The sequence below is a fragment of the Mercenaria mercenaria genome, unplaced genomic scaffold, assembly GCF_021730395.1.
Source record: "Mercenaria mercenaria strain notata unplaced genomic scaffold, MADL_Memer_1 contig_2834, whole genome shotgun sequence".
Lineage (NCBI taxonomy): Eukaryota > Metazoa > Mollusca > Bivalvia > Venerida > Veneridae > Mercenaria > Mercenaria mercenaria.
This window is the reverse complement of record NW_026460917.1, coordinates 62,886-77,476: the sequence shown is the minus strand read 5'-3', so window position 1 is coordinate 77,476 and position 14,591 is coordinate 62,886. Positions and strand designations below refer to the sequence as shown.

General features: G+C 34.6%; 1 protein-coding gene across 1 annotated transcript in view; it reads right to left on the bottom strand.

Annotated features, from left to right (window-relative positions):
• Window positions 1-6: 6 nt before the first annotated feature.
• Window positions 7-14,591, bottom strand: part of LOC128552479 (E3 ubiquitin-protein ligase rnf213-alpha-like) — a gene marked incomplete at its 5' end in the record, with an annotated part of 75,085 nt that continues 60,500 nt past the window's right edge. The window contains 8 exon segments of the mRNA XM_053533520.1: window positions 7-1,421; window positions 1,650-1,831; window positions 2,210-2,308; window positions 5,291-5,485; window positions 5,992-6,066; window positions 11,615-11,831; window positions 12,681-12,870; window positions 13,085-13,171. Coding sequence (XP_053389495.1) covers window positions 1,277-1,421; window positions 1,650-1,831; window positions 2,210-2,308; window positions 5,291-5,485; window positions 5,992-6,066; window positions 11,615-11,831; window positions 12,681-12,870; window positions 13,085-13,171 — 1,190 coding nt within the window.

The following is a 14,591-nucleotide window of genomic DNA, read 5'->3' as shown; positions in this document are numbered from 1 at the left end:
TTACACATAAAATGTGTGAATAAACAACCCCAAATAGCACTGTCTGAAACCGTCTAATAATAATAGAAATACTCTGAAACCGGACTTTTTACTTGGTCCAGTCAAAGTCCAGTTTACATCAATTTTACTGTATTCATTTTTACCAAAGCAAACATGTGAATAATGCACATCAATACAATTCTCAATGTTCATAGAAAAATAAATTATTAAGAGAACAAGTTTTACGAGCAATATACGTTTTGTTACTGTATATGTAGTGAATAAAAGGATGTGCCGCTGAATTTCACGTAAATAGCATATCAGTAATATATCAAATAAAACACTACAACATCAAAAGATATAATATACATTGTACATGTATATGTAGGGAAAATTTTTTTACAAGACATATTTTGCATAAACAACAGGAATACATGCAAGAAAGTAGATATCATACAGGATTAAAATAATATATAATCAAACATTCGAGATATTCCACACTTATTCTAATGGATAATATATAGTAATAATAGTCAAATTCAGGCCTTTTTTCATTCAGTTTTAGATCAATGTGCATTCAATTTGTTCATTTAAACAGTCATACTATGTGGTATATAACATAAATATTTCATGCACATTAAAAAGAATACTACAAGACCGTAAACAAAATACATGTTAATAAACCACCTCACATAACTCTGTTTAAAAACACTATAATTATATTATAACAGAAATCCTCTGAAATCGGACTTTTTACTTGATCCAGTCAAGGTCCGGTTTACATCACAGTTTTACTGTATTCATTTTTACTAAAGCAAACTTGTGAATAAGGCACACTAATAAAATTGTCAAAATACACACAGCAATAAAATGTTTTACGAACAATATACGTTTTGTGTGAATTTTGTGTGTGAATAAAGGGATGTGCTCAGTAATATATCAAATAAAACACTACGACATCATAAGATATATTAAATATACATGTATATATAAAGCAATTATTTTAAAGAAGATATACTTCAATATTCATCAACATGAATGCATGCAAGCAAGGACGTAGATATCATACAGGAACAGGAATTAATAACAGATAATCAATCATTCGAGACATTATGCATGTATTTCACTTTGACAACACTAAACCAATTATTACTACTAACCTGTCAAACTTTTGTAAAAGCAACACAACGTTAAATATTCTCTGACGGAAGTATGATATATATAGAAATAATGATACTGTTTCCTTGTGGAAATCACACATCTTACGAGTGACAAATGTAATGTTTGTTGTGGCTTTTCAGTTAAACTGTTTTCCATCCTTTCTTTCTAGTAGTATCTGCGATGCAGTGGTCCAAAGCTTGGCACTGTGTTTCGACTGCAACGTCTCCAGCAATGAAGGGTATGTACACTGATCAGAAACTTCCTCGAGGCATGACTTTAACCTAAAGAAACGTTTGCTTTAAAATTTGAATAAATGATGCGATAAATGTAAGTAGCAAAACTCTGTTTCGAATAGCGATGGTAACTGTATTGTATTTAAAACGTTATCATAAACATTTTCATTTCTTTTTGCTATATTCGCAGTTAGTAGAATGGGGATATATATTTAATTATTAGTTTGATACACAAATGAATAGATAATTATGAGCCTAAAACATGTAAATACATACGGAAACTCTGTATCATTTTCTCTTTCTCTCCTTGTCAAATGAAGTACGAGATACTTAAACAGTACTTCCAATAAACTATCCAGGTCGTCGTCTTTGGAGTCATGCAGAAATTGATGACATCCCTCATACTGATCGTCCGGAAGAGGAACGTGAAATACATCAGGGACAATTTCAAACACATCCTACAATACAAAAATGCCGAATAATGTTAAGTTTAAAGGTAGGACAGAGACCTAAAAATACAACTACACGGCTAAACATTATGGACAAATGGATCTTATCTGTTCAATATTATACAAATAAAACTGACTTTGAGTGGATTCTTATAAATTTAACACGAATTAAGCCTTGTATGGTTTATAATCACATTCATTATCATAACGAATCTGAAAGATCCGATTTATTGTCCGTTACTGTAGCTTAAAACGTCAGAGGCAATGACAGTAAGACTAAGTGTCGTTTAAAACGTCGGAAGAAGTGTTACGTTTGTGTGCGAAATATCAAACTTCAAAATTTCAACACCTTACGTATCATTTACATGTATTATATTAGAGTCTCACCTTTGATGTTTTTCCATCTGCAACCATCAACATAGACTTTTTGAAAGATATGTTCATCCATAAAGACTTTATATGCCTGAGTTGGCATATTTGTTGTATCTGAAAATTGGGCATATGCGGGAGATCAGATACAATAATATTCATAGTTTCAATTTCAGAAACGTTTAGTAGTGTTTAATTTTCGGAATAAATTGACCAAGTCTAAAGCAAACAACCCAAAACTTGTAAATCTTTATATTACAACATTTTTCCAGTTCTGCCGTTTTCAGTAGGCATTCAGATAACCTCTAACGCTGTAAGGATGTAAAACAGAACAAGAGCTCCGCCACGCGGGACAATATATGCCCGGAGAATAATATCAGAGGAGAACGGAAACAAAATTTAAAGAAAAATCAAAATTTAAAGTTTTGTTTTGGTGAGAGGTTTGCGGCGGGGGGAAGGAGTGGGAGTAAAGCAGAGCGTGTGTTCAGTGGTGGTGACAGGATACTAAAGGGCAAGACACTAAATAGTTTTTTTATGTGTGTGTGTTTTTAGGGGACGGGCGGAAGTTAATGGGGCGTGGGGGGAGGGGGGAGTGTTGTAATGGCTATATTCCAAGTTTCAAGTCAATACCTTTAAAAATTGTAGTTATGCTCTGGACACAAAAATGATGGGCAGATTTGACATTTACCTTTGACCTGCCACCCTAGTTCATGCACTCTGCACATTGTCTCATCACCACCTACCTAGATTCCAATTTTGAAGTTTATCCCTAGAATGGTTAATAAGTTATGCTCCGGACATTAATATGACGGACAGATTAAACATTTGAGACCAAATTGTGACCTTGACCTTAAACCTACAGGCCAGGTTCATGTTCTCTTCACATCGTCTCATCGCTACCTACCTACATGCCAAGTTTGAAGTCAATATCTTGAATGGTTAATACGTTATGCTCCTGACACGAAATATGACAGACAGTTTTGACCTTTGAGCTTATTTTGTGACCTTGACCTTTGACCTACAGACAAGGTTTATGTTCTCTGCACATCGTCTTAACATTACCTACTTGCATGCCAAGTTAGAAATCAACACCTTGAATGGTTAATAAGTTATCCTCCGGACACGAAATATGATGGACAGTTTTGACATTTGAGCTCACTTTGTGACCTTGACCTTTGATCTACAGAGCCTGTTCAAGTGCTCTGCACATCGTCTCATCGCCATTTGCCAATATGCCAAAGGCAATATCTTTAATGGTTGTGAAGTTATGCTCCGGACACGGACAGACATACAGACAGACAGACAGCAGTCACACGCACCATCACGTAATACGTCAATTTTTTAAAATAAGGGCGAATAAAAAGTAGAAACTCCACAGGTCGCTCAACACGACAAAAATGAAAATGTTGAAGGCTCGGTTTGATTAAGCCTGTTGTTGGACGGTAGTTGACATGCATGATAACGTCCACGCCCTCTAGCCCCGGGTTAAACAGATCTCAACAGTTACACTTGTTACAAGTATCAAAAACAATTTAGAGACATCCACAGATGCGTTCATACGGCGATGCACATGGAACCTTCAATGATACTGGTTGAAAATTCCATGAAAGTGGCGTATGGTCCCCAGTTAATCTAATGGGTATGTCCTAAACTAAACAAACTGGAATTGGGAAAGGGGATCTGAGGTTATTGGGCCTGCATACCTCAGAACCTGCCAAAAGACAAAATTAACAAGAGGGTCATGATGACCCTGGATCGCTCACCTGAGTAATATGAGCTACATGTTTCAAATGTCAAACTGATGATAAGATATTAAGAATGTCAGTAGGTCACATTCATGGTCAACGAAATTCAGTTTTACGATTTGTGTGCAAAACTGTGTATGTCATCAAAATTTCAAGGCTGTATTTTAAAAAACAAGAAAGTAGGTCAGTAGGTCAAGGTCACAGTCAAGTGACATCATATTACTTGGGGTCATCAGGTAATTATAATTAAACAGTCTTGGAAATAGGATCAGATGATTTTTTAAGTATTTTCCTATATAACTCAATAATAAATAAGTGACCCCAGGGCGGGGCCTCTTTTAACCCCAGGGGCATAATTTGAACAATTTTGGCAGTGGACTACTAGACAATGCATCATACCAAATATCAAAATTCTAGGTCGTATGGTTTCAGACAAGAAGATTTTTAAAGCTTTTTCCTATATAAGTCTATATAAAACTTGGGACCCGCAGGGCAGGGCCTCTTTACACCCAAGGGGTACAATTTAAACAATTTTATTTGAGGACCATAAGACAAAGCTACAAACCAAATATCAAAGGTCTAAGTGTTGTGGTTTCAGACAAGAAGATTTTTAAACTTTTTTTCCTATATAAGTCTATGTAAAACTTGGGACCCCCGGGGCGGGGTCATATTTGACCCTAGGGGGATAATTTGAACAACCTTGGTAGAGGACCACTAGATGATGCTACACACCACATATCAAAGCCCTAGGACATGTGGTTTTGTACAAGAAGATTTTCAAAGTTTTCCCTATACAAGTCTATATAAACCATGTGACTCCCGGGCGGGGCCATATTTGACCCTAGGGGGGATCATTTGAACAATTTTGGTAGAGAACCACTATATGATGCTACACATGAGATATCAAAGCCCTAGGCTGTGTGGTTTTGGACAAGAAAATATTTAAAGTTTTTCATTTCAGTCGCCATGACAACCAGAGTTCTGCATGTAATTCAATTCTTTGAACAATTTTGAAAGGGGGGGGGGCACCCAAGGATAATTCCTGTAAAGTTTGGTGTAATTCTGCCCAGTGGTTTTCAAGAAGAAGATTTTTTTTAGAAATTGTTGACGACGATGGACGACGCACGACGCCCGACGGACATCAAGGGGTCACAATAGCTCACCTTGTCACTTCGTGACAGGTGAGCTAAAGAGCAGGCACCATATCCAAGGGGTGATTATACAATACCAGCCTATCTTCAACATTTTTTCTTTTTGAATACCAATTTAGTGCATTCGTGAGAAATGTAATAAGTAAATGCAAAAAAATATAGTTTTGCAAATATAAAATCTACGTTGTTGTTTTTGTTACTACCTTTTGTGTCAGTACAGCACTGCTGTTCATTTCTAATGTCTTTTCCATATATTCATTCAAATATCTAGTTGCATTTCCACCAGTAATGTTCAAGAAACTTATTGTGATATCCAACGCTTCGAGTATCTGACACAAGGATGGAATGTCAACAATTTCAGAGCATATCTGTGTCGCATATCTTCCATCAAGTTCTTCCTATAATAAAATTCTACCATGTTACAACGATCAATGCAGTGTTTAAGGTAATACAATGTGTTAGGTTAATATTTATAAAACTACATGCAGTATTTCGAATTTACTGCAGACTGAAATTTCAACATAAGTAGATATACGAAGTATTCTAAGAAATCCATTTACAAGTCGATATGCGTATGATCAAAATAGATTTATCGACCGCTTGGCTATATGTTACATTGTTTGCATGGATCAACTGGCCTAACTGGTGTTTTTTATCTCAGCAGAGTCACGCAAATATTATTGACTTTTTCTTAGTACTGTGACAATACAATAATCTACGATATAAAAAACAGAAAACAGCATATTGTTTTGTTTTTTTTTTGTTTCATTTCTGTTTCCCCAGAATTTCTGAACCTTCTGTTCAAAAATGTTGCAGCTATTCAAAGCAGTTACCTTATACATTTGTACAATAATATTGTTCTCCATGACATGAAAACGTGCGGACCGAAGTAACATATATCTACCTGAGGAATCAGTGCTTCTATTTTTTCCAAGGATTCTGCGTCTTTCATGTCTGTTCTGTACACCATTAGGTCAACCTGCAATTAAATGCCGATGTCATTTATACAGACTGCTCTCCTAATACTCATCACAAAAGAAGACATAACTACAAAGTGAGAACGGACACTAGTTATCAGACAACTAAAATCCTTCACATAATCCCAGTTATATATAAATCGCTTCCCTATTCGAAATAGGTCAGCAAATCTCACCATTCAACCGCAAAATATTACCATTAAATAAAAGTTAAAACTTCTACAGAAACAAAACAACTAAAGAAAAAAAAGATCGCCGTTCTAGCTGAAGGCATGTTGATTATTATGATGAAGTTCGTGTCTTAAAACATGGGCCGTCAATAGCTATTGCATTCTTCCATTTGCAGTCAATACCGGCGTCCCGATTTGGTTAAGTTTTGTATGACAACATGTTTTCAGTAACCACTATTGGGAAGGTACACTTGTCCACTGTGATGATATGACATTCACTGCATAAGTTTCATAATTCTATTTTACAACATAATGCCTATTTGTATGCTCCACGAATGGAGACCCATATAGTCGCCGCTCCAGCCGTCTGAGCAAACGAGATACCAAAGACAATAGGTAACGGTAAATTGTATTCATTCCGTACTGCTTACTGGTTATTTTCTGTCGCTTGTTTGGGTACTTTGTAACAAAAGACATACCCGATAAATGTCTGTTTCTAAGAACGTCCGTCCGTCCATCTGTACGTCCGTCCGTTCCAAAATTCTTGTCCGGAATATTTTTCAGCATCCACTAGCTGTAATGTAGCAAAACTCCATAGGAAGCTTCACTTCAAAGAGGATATGCGCATAATTGTCTTCAAGTCTCTGTCAGACGATTTTTCACTGAGTCATTCCCTTTGATTATTCAACATTTTTATAATTTAGCTCCATTTCTTGTCCGCAGTATTCCTCAGCTACACTTGGCAAGAATTCAGTGAAACGTCATATGAATAGGAGATGCGCATATTATCTTCAAGTTCCGGTAGAATGATAATAACGCAGTTATTTCCCTTTGATTATTCAACCTAAGCCCACCATAGTACCATTTCTTGTCCAGAGTCTTCCTCAGCAACCACTCGCTGGAATTTGTCGAAACTTCATAGGAATCTCCACTCCCAAGAGGAAATGTGCATGCCTTTTCTTTATTTTTGGTCAGATGATTTTTCGCCGAGTTAATGCCTTTTGATTATTCAACATTAGTCAACCATCGTTGTCCGAAGTATTTCTTAACATCCATAAGTTGGAAGCCAGCCAAACTTTATAGGAAGCATTATTCTCAAGAAGAACTTCACATTCCAGTCCGATAATTTCTTAATTGAGTTATTGCCCTTCGATTTTTTAACATTAATTTAGTATACTAAAACACCATTCCTTGTCCGGAGTATTCTTCAGTAATAACCCGCTGGAATTCCGCGAAACTAGATAAGAAGCTACAATCTTAATAGGATATGCGCATAATATCTTCTCGTTTTCGGTCGGATAATGTTTTCACTGAGTTATTAGCCTTCGATTATTCAGACTTAGTAATCTAGTGCCATCTTTATCCGGATTATACCCTGATATTCTGCGAAACTTCATAGGAAACTTCTCGCCCGAGATAAGATGCACATATCTTGTGCACGCTTTAACAACTACTTCCTTGAGTTTTAAGAAACTTCTGTGGAAGCTTCACTACTAAGACTAAGGTACTAAGGTATGTGCCTATTTGATGAATTCCGTTTTTGTGCTATGAATATGCAATAAACTTATTTCGGCGAGCATCCATAGGTTTTATCGGTATTACCTTGTTCGACTCAGAAAATGTTTTGTTCAGTTTAAGATTGGAGCTGCTATCTCGGTAACCGATAGTGGGAATGGATTGAAACTTCAGGATCCCTAACTCCCTGCATCTAAGAAATCGCCAGCGTGAATGGATCGAAACTTCACATACTAGTTCGCTGTGATGACCTGACATACACCGCTGAGATTTCAAAACTCTAATTTTCTTTCATCTAGTTATTCTCTTGTTTCGACAAAGCAAGTTTTGGTAAAGTTTATGGATGTGAGCTTTTATGGATGTAAGCTTGTATCACACTAACCACTTGTCGGAATGGAATTAAACTTGATACACTTGAGCACCATATGAGCTGATATGCATAACACAGGTTTCAGAAATCTCTCTTAGTTTTTAACAAAGTTCTTCCACTGTTTTGACTGAGGATGTTTTGTTTGGAATGATCGGATCTGTTGTCTCACTAAGCATTGCAATAGGTGAATTTTTTACTTTTTAAACTTATTACCCCTTGTGTACTTTTGTACCTGTTTATGTTTGTTTGTTTCTTTCTCAATCATTTAACTTTTTAAGTGATAATGCTTTTGATATGTCGAGCGTTGTTGTTCTCCGACAGCTCTTGTTTAAAGTATAAGACTGTGGTTTTTATTTTTGAAAGTTACAGTTTCAGTGCACCAAATATAAATGTATCGGACAGATTGGGGCCGATGGGCAAGATTTTGTATACTCCTCTACCCGCATTTACGGAGTTGTTATTAAACCGAATAGTCAAAAGTTAAAATAATTCTTATTAATCAGTTTAATCTGTTACGTTTATATTACGGAAAAGTGGCGGGCAATAACATGTGTTTGTTTTGATATTTACATAACGATTCACTTAAGGTGGGTCGATACCTTATTCGTCAAATATGACATTTCTTCCAATTTTGATGAAACTTGGTCCAACTATAGCGCTATGGTTCCTTTTTTGTTTTTCAGTCGTCTTGGCAACAATAGATAATCAGTGATGACGTCACGAACGTCGCAACGTAGGGCACCAAAATGCCCAAAATCCGACGTAATAGGTCTTCTAAAATATCTAATCAAGATTTAAAATAAGCGAAATTTCACAATATCATACTTTAACTTATTTACATGTGGACTAGTGTGTTTTAAGTGGTATCGCATCACATTAGAACGGACATTTATAATTTTATTGAGTAACCCACTTCCTTCTGATATAAAATTTTGACAAAAAAAAAATCGGCAAATATCTTTAAAAAACTACAAGCCCATTAAAAGTCTCATTTTCAGCACAAGTGATCAGTTTGCAAATGGAATGTCAAATAAAAAAGGGAACTTTACGTTTTCAGTTTTTCACAATATTGTTTGAAGACAAACTGTCCTTCCGATTTTTGGTCGTAAACGTTTTATCGACGTTGATTATTGTTTGCATCGTTGCGCTTTGGACGTTTGCATTATATCTTAGGTCCATTTCATCTGTATTCATGAACCAACAACTTTGGGAAATTATTATGCATCAGTCTTCCTAATATTGACGCACTACCAGCTATCTGGGTTTCACGCAAGGACATTTTCCTTCTTTTTTAACTACAAGTCGCTACTTACTAACTTAGCAGTCATTCTCGTTTATAATTATGTAAAGTCACTAATGTTGCCTACAATTATATTTACTACAGAGTTACGCACATGTTTTCTCTTCTAATACGTAGCTTTGAACTATATTTTTTCAGTTAAATCGCTTATGCATCTCTGCAAAGTTAAACTGTAAAAAATCGCGAACATCGGTTTCTTTAAAATATCTGCATGATTATCTGATTTGCAATATGAACTTACCTTCTGTTAGTTTCCAATAATATTTTGCCCCCAGATTAATGTAAATAATAGACAGACCTATCATAAATAAGTGCATTTTTGCAGTTAGAAGTGTTAATAACAAAGCCAGCATCGTAAAAGAAAACCTTTTAAAAACCTATATTACGCTGAAGTAAAAAAAATGTGACATGCAAAATATTTCACACCTTTTCCTAAATATAACCAGTCTTACATTATTTCCATTATAGATTAAACAGTATGTAGACAAAAAAATCACAAGATACTTTCACGTTTAGACATTTAAAGGCACTGGCCTCCAGATTTTCGCTTGAAGTTCAGTCATGTTTTGACCATTAGAACACGATTGTTTATTCCTAATCTGTCTTAAACTACCAAATCAGGAAAGAAGTTTTAAACCCTTAAGAAATAGAGCAATAAATTTTTATATCTATCTTCTATCTTTTTTGTTGTCTTGGATCTAGAGGTCAATGCCTTTAAAAGAAGTTTACTAAAACATGTAAAGTGTGAAATAATTTTTTTAAAAACGGATGACTGAATTTCCATAAATCATGACTGTTCAAATAAATCACAAGTCTTGTCGGCGTCAGGGCAAGAAGGCATGATACATGCATGTTTTAATGACACAACATGATTCTGTCAATACATGTACCATATTTCTGTAGAAACTGTACTAAATTTTAAATCACTATATACATTTTCGTACACTGTTCGGAAGATGTAAACGTCAAACTAATTCGGCTTGAATAAGCGTAAATGTCGGGTCTTCGTGACAGATAGGGAAGCAGACGTTTCTTCTTTGTACTTTGGCGGGAAAATAGCATATGACTTCCATGATGTCCCTTCGGTAATGACCAAATGCTTAAAGACAATTACGCTTTGGCGTTATAATTTGGTGACTCTTAGACGTTTTTGAGAAAGGGAAAACGGTAAATTCCACAGACTCTCTATGTTTCGATTTTTGTACATTTAGTAATTGTAGGTGGTGGGGTTAGTAGAAAGTTCATAATTATAGGTAGTGGGGTGGAGGAAAATAAAAAATCATGGGGAGTGGGGTTGGAGGAAAATAAAAAAGGTATGGGTGGTGTTTTTTTATATATTTTTTTTCTTCAAAAATTGCCTTCCGACCCACCCATACAATTAATTCCAGAACTGTCCTTATAACATTCACCTACTTTTATCAACTATGCACGATACGATATCAAAGTTTACAATTGATTTACCTTTAGTTATATTTGCTTATTATGTTTATTATGTTATCTCCTCGTAGAACGAAGAACAAACACATGTATAGATAGCAAATTGCTATAGCGCAATGTACGTACATGGCATCTAACGTCAAAACGTTGAGTTGTACGTCCAAAAATCAAAAGGACAGTTTGTCTTCAACACAATATTGTGAAAAACTGAAAACGTAAAGTTCCCTTTTTTATTTGACATTTCATTTGCAAATTGATCACTTGTGCCGAAATTCAGACTTTTAATGGGTCTGTAGATTTTTAAAGATGTCATTTTCGCGTATATCTGCCGATTTTTTGTCAAAAATTTTATATCAGAAGGAACATGGTTTGCTTGATCAAATGATAAATGTCCGTTGTAATATGGTGCGATACCACTTACAAACAGCTAGTCCTAATATAAATTAAATAAAGTTTCAAAATGTGCAGTTCCGCTGATTTTAAATCATAATTAGGCATTTTAGAGGACTCAAAACGGCAGTATTTCGACATTTTGGCGCCCTACGTTGTGACGTTCGTGACGTCATCACTGATAATGCATTGTTGCCAAGACGACGGAAAAATAGTTTAGAACCCTTGTGCTACAGTTGGACAAAGTTTCATCAAAATCGGAGGGAATGTCATATTTGACGAATAAGGTATCGATCCACCTTAACAGTCAACATTGAATGTTAGATTTCAACATTTTTATATCATAATCAAGTGTAAATAAGTACTACCTTCAGGTATTTTTGTAACGTAATCATTGATTTCGTTGAAACAAATCTATCAATCAGTTGTCGTTCTATCCCTCCAAAGTCGTATTCAACTGTGACATTTTCCATGTGCAATGTACAATTTGCCAATATAAGTGGCTGGATATCGTACTGCGGATCAAAACTCATAACATGCGCTACTGTTAAATCCCTCGGAAGGACAGATAACATTTTCCCTTTGCTAAAACATTCATAATTCAGCAAGTTAGTAGATATCGGAATAACAAACAAACATATCTTAAATACCCGAACATCAGTAAATATCTTTTGGACTATTTGATACAATTGAAAATATTCTACACAAACCTGAATACGATCTTTAAATGACGTAATTACAAGATTCAAAGTATATTAAGCTACATGTATATGGAAGACATAGCACTACAGATCAATCAATGGCACAGATATTAATCCTATCCTGCAATTACCCGTACACCTGCATGACACAGGTTAATAGGAATAACGAAGTGAATGTATGGTTAAAAACTTAATGATCAGTCATTTCATTCTAATGTCAATTTTCATGGTAAATACTGAAGCTTTTTCTTGTTTTTATATATGATGTGTGATATGGTACAAATAACATTTTTTCAAAGTTTCAGCTTAAATAGTGGATCTGAATTTATTTTATCAGACTTAAAACATTTTCTGACGTCACACAATAATCGTGTATTTGACAACTTTTTTTTTGCATTCAGATAAGTTCTTCTCGCAATAATCCAGGTATAATTGGGGATTAAATATTTATCAGTGACTTGATAGGTAGGACTATCTGCAAGAGCAGCTACATGAAAATCAAATAAGAAGTTTCAGAAAATCTTAATTAATATCCTTCAAAATGATCAAATCAAAACTTAAGTATTATATTCAGTCTTAAATGTTACATATCAGTGAACAGCATTACTTTTTTAATTGTTTTTTTTTCATAATCTAAAATTTTAGGTACTATCTCTAAATATGGTTTGCAGACCGACAATTGTACTTGAAATACAGGACGACTGAATTATTGCATTAATTTCATTTTACTTACTGTCCGTATATCATTTTGTACTTTTCTAAAATGGCATTTTGATGGCGGACAAGCAAATCCAACATTGCGTATGTGCAAAGGCTTTGGCCCTCAGTTGACGGTAATAGGATAGATATCGGCGACGTGTCTGTTATACGAACATCACTTATTTCCCTTGGCACTGCCAGTCTTCGATCCTCTGTTGTAAGAACTATTTTCCAGAAAAAAATAATTATTCATGTATATTTATGAACATTTTGGATTAAAAAACCCTAATTGTCGTTAAGACAAAATCCTCGAGTGTTCACTCATTCACTCAGTTCGTTGTTTTTATTAATAGCTTAATAGAAATATTTTTCTCGTGCTTTTGCGTGAACAATCATATATGTATTATTCTAATGAGTAAATGCAGTATATTTTATTACCATGACCCTTTAATTCTTTCCGAATAATATCCCATGCCTTAATGGTGTCATCTATAAGTCTGTCTGTTTCATCAGCTGCAATTCGATCTGAAATACAACATATAAGGCTCTGTGTCAGGAACGTTTTTCACCAGAGAAACGTTTCATTAGACATTAATATGAAATTTTCCTTGAATGATATGTTTTATATGCATGTTCGGTTGATGAAATGCCTAATAAAAACGTATTTGGGTACACCATATTCAAAGGCCAAAGACCTGAAAGGCCTGAGAGTCGGCTACTCACTGATGTAGTAATGGGACGGTCCAATTAAGAACTATTTCAGATATCTGCCGTAGCAAGAACTCGGCAAAACGCTTTTAGATTTTGTTTACTTAAAACCCTGATAGTTTTTAATATATTATAAAATATTATGTAATCTATCATAAGGGAAACCTCATTAACTCTTTTTTGCCTTTTTTAATGTTGATTATTACAGAGGAAGAGGCTGCGATGTTATGTCTGTACTCGAAGTAAATCACTACATATAATAATAATAGCATCTGTTAAATCTAAACGGACTGCTCGTAATACGTCATTCTACACATTCAAAACTTCAAAAAATAAGTGTTAATATGCATTTGATTCAAAACCTACTGATTTTAAAAAAGTATATATTCAATTTTGTTGTACAAAGTCCCATGGAAATACATCTTGATAATAACAAAGTACAATAAATCCATATTACATAAAAGAGAACATTAATCAAAATTTACATGAACGGAAAAGCATAAAAATAAAGCATAATGTGTCCTTAAACAAGGTTTAAAACTGTAAAATAAAATGTTTTTAGATTCTTCTAAAACCATCCAAGGATTAAGACTGTCTAGTCTAATAAAGACCTATAGAACAAAAACGTTTGTCAATAAAAGACTATTTTTTGTTGATTTGAACAACATTGCATCTGATGACCTAAAACCTAGTCTACTGGGACAATTATTAAGATAAAAGCTCAATCAAATAAACTGAAGGTTTTCCATCAGATGAAAGATGAAAGGGAGTAGTTTTAAATCTGTATATTGATAGGTTAGCAATGGAGGTTGAAAAGGGCCTTCAACTGTCAAATTTCCAACTGTTTAAAACAAATTTTGCACACATATTTTGAATATATTGCATTTTATTATTTCGCTCTATGCTATACCATGGTTCAAATATGCACATGCCAAATAACTAGTGACCAAACAAGTATTTTTTGTAGCATCCTCTGTTTGATACTAACGAATACTCTTAACCCTTAAGTCGTTCAATACAGCATTTGTTTCATCAAATATTTTATACTTCTTTCAGATCTGATATTTTTCATTAGCAATGTTAATCTACTTGGTACAACATTAATTCAGCTGTGCCATACTGCCAACATTAATACAGCTTATAAGTCTGCTCTCGAACATCCAGCCCTTAATCGTCATTGCGCATGTTTCAAGTTCTTCAGTCGCATATAATTCAAATAATGCCGTTTTGGGACGTT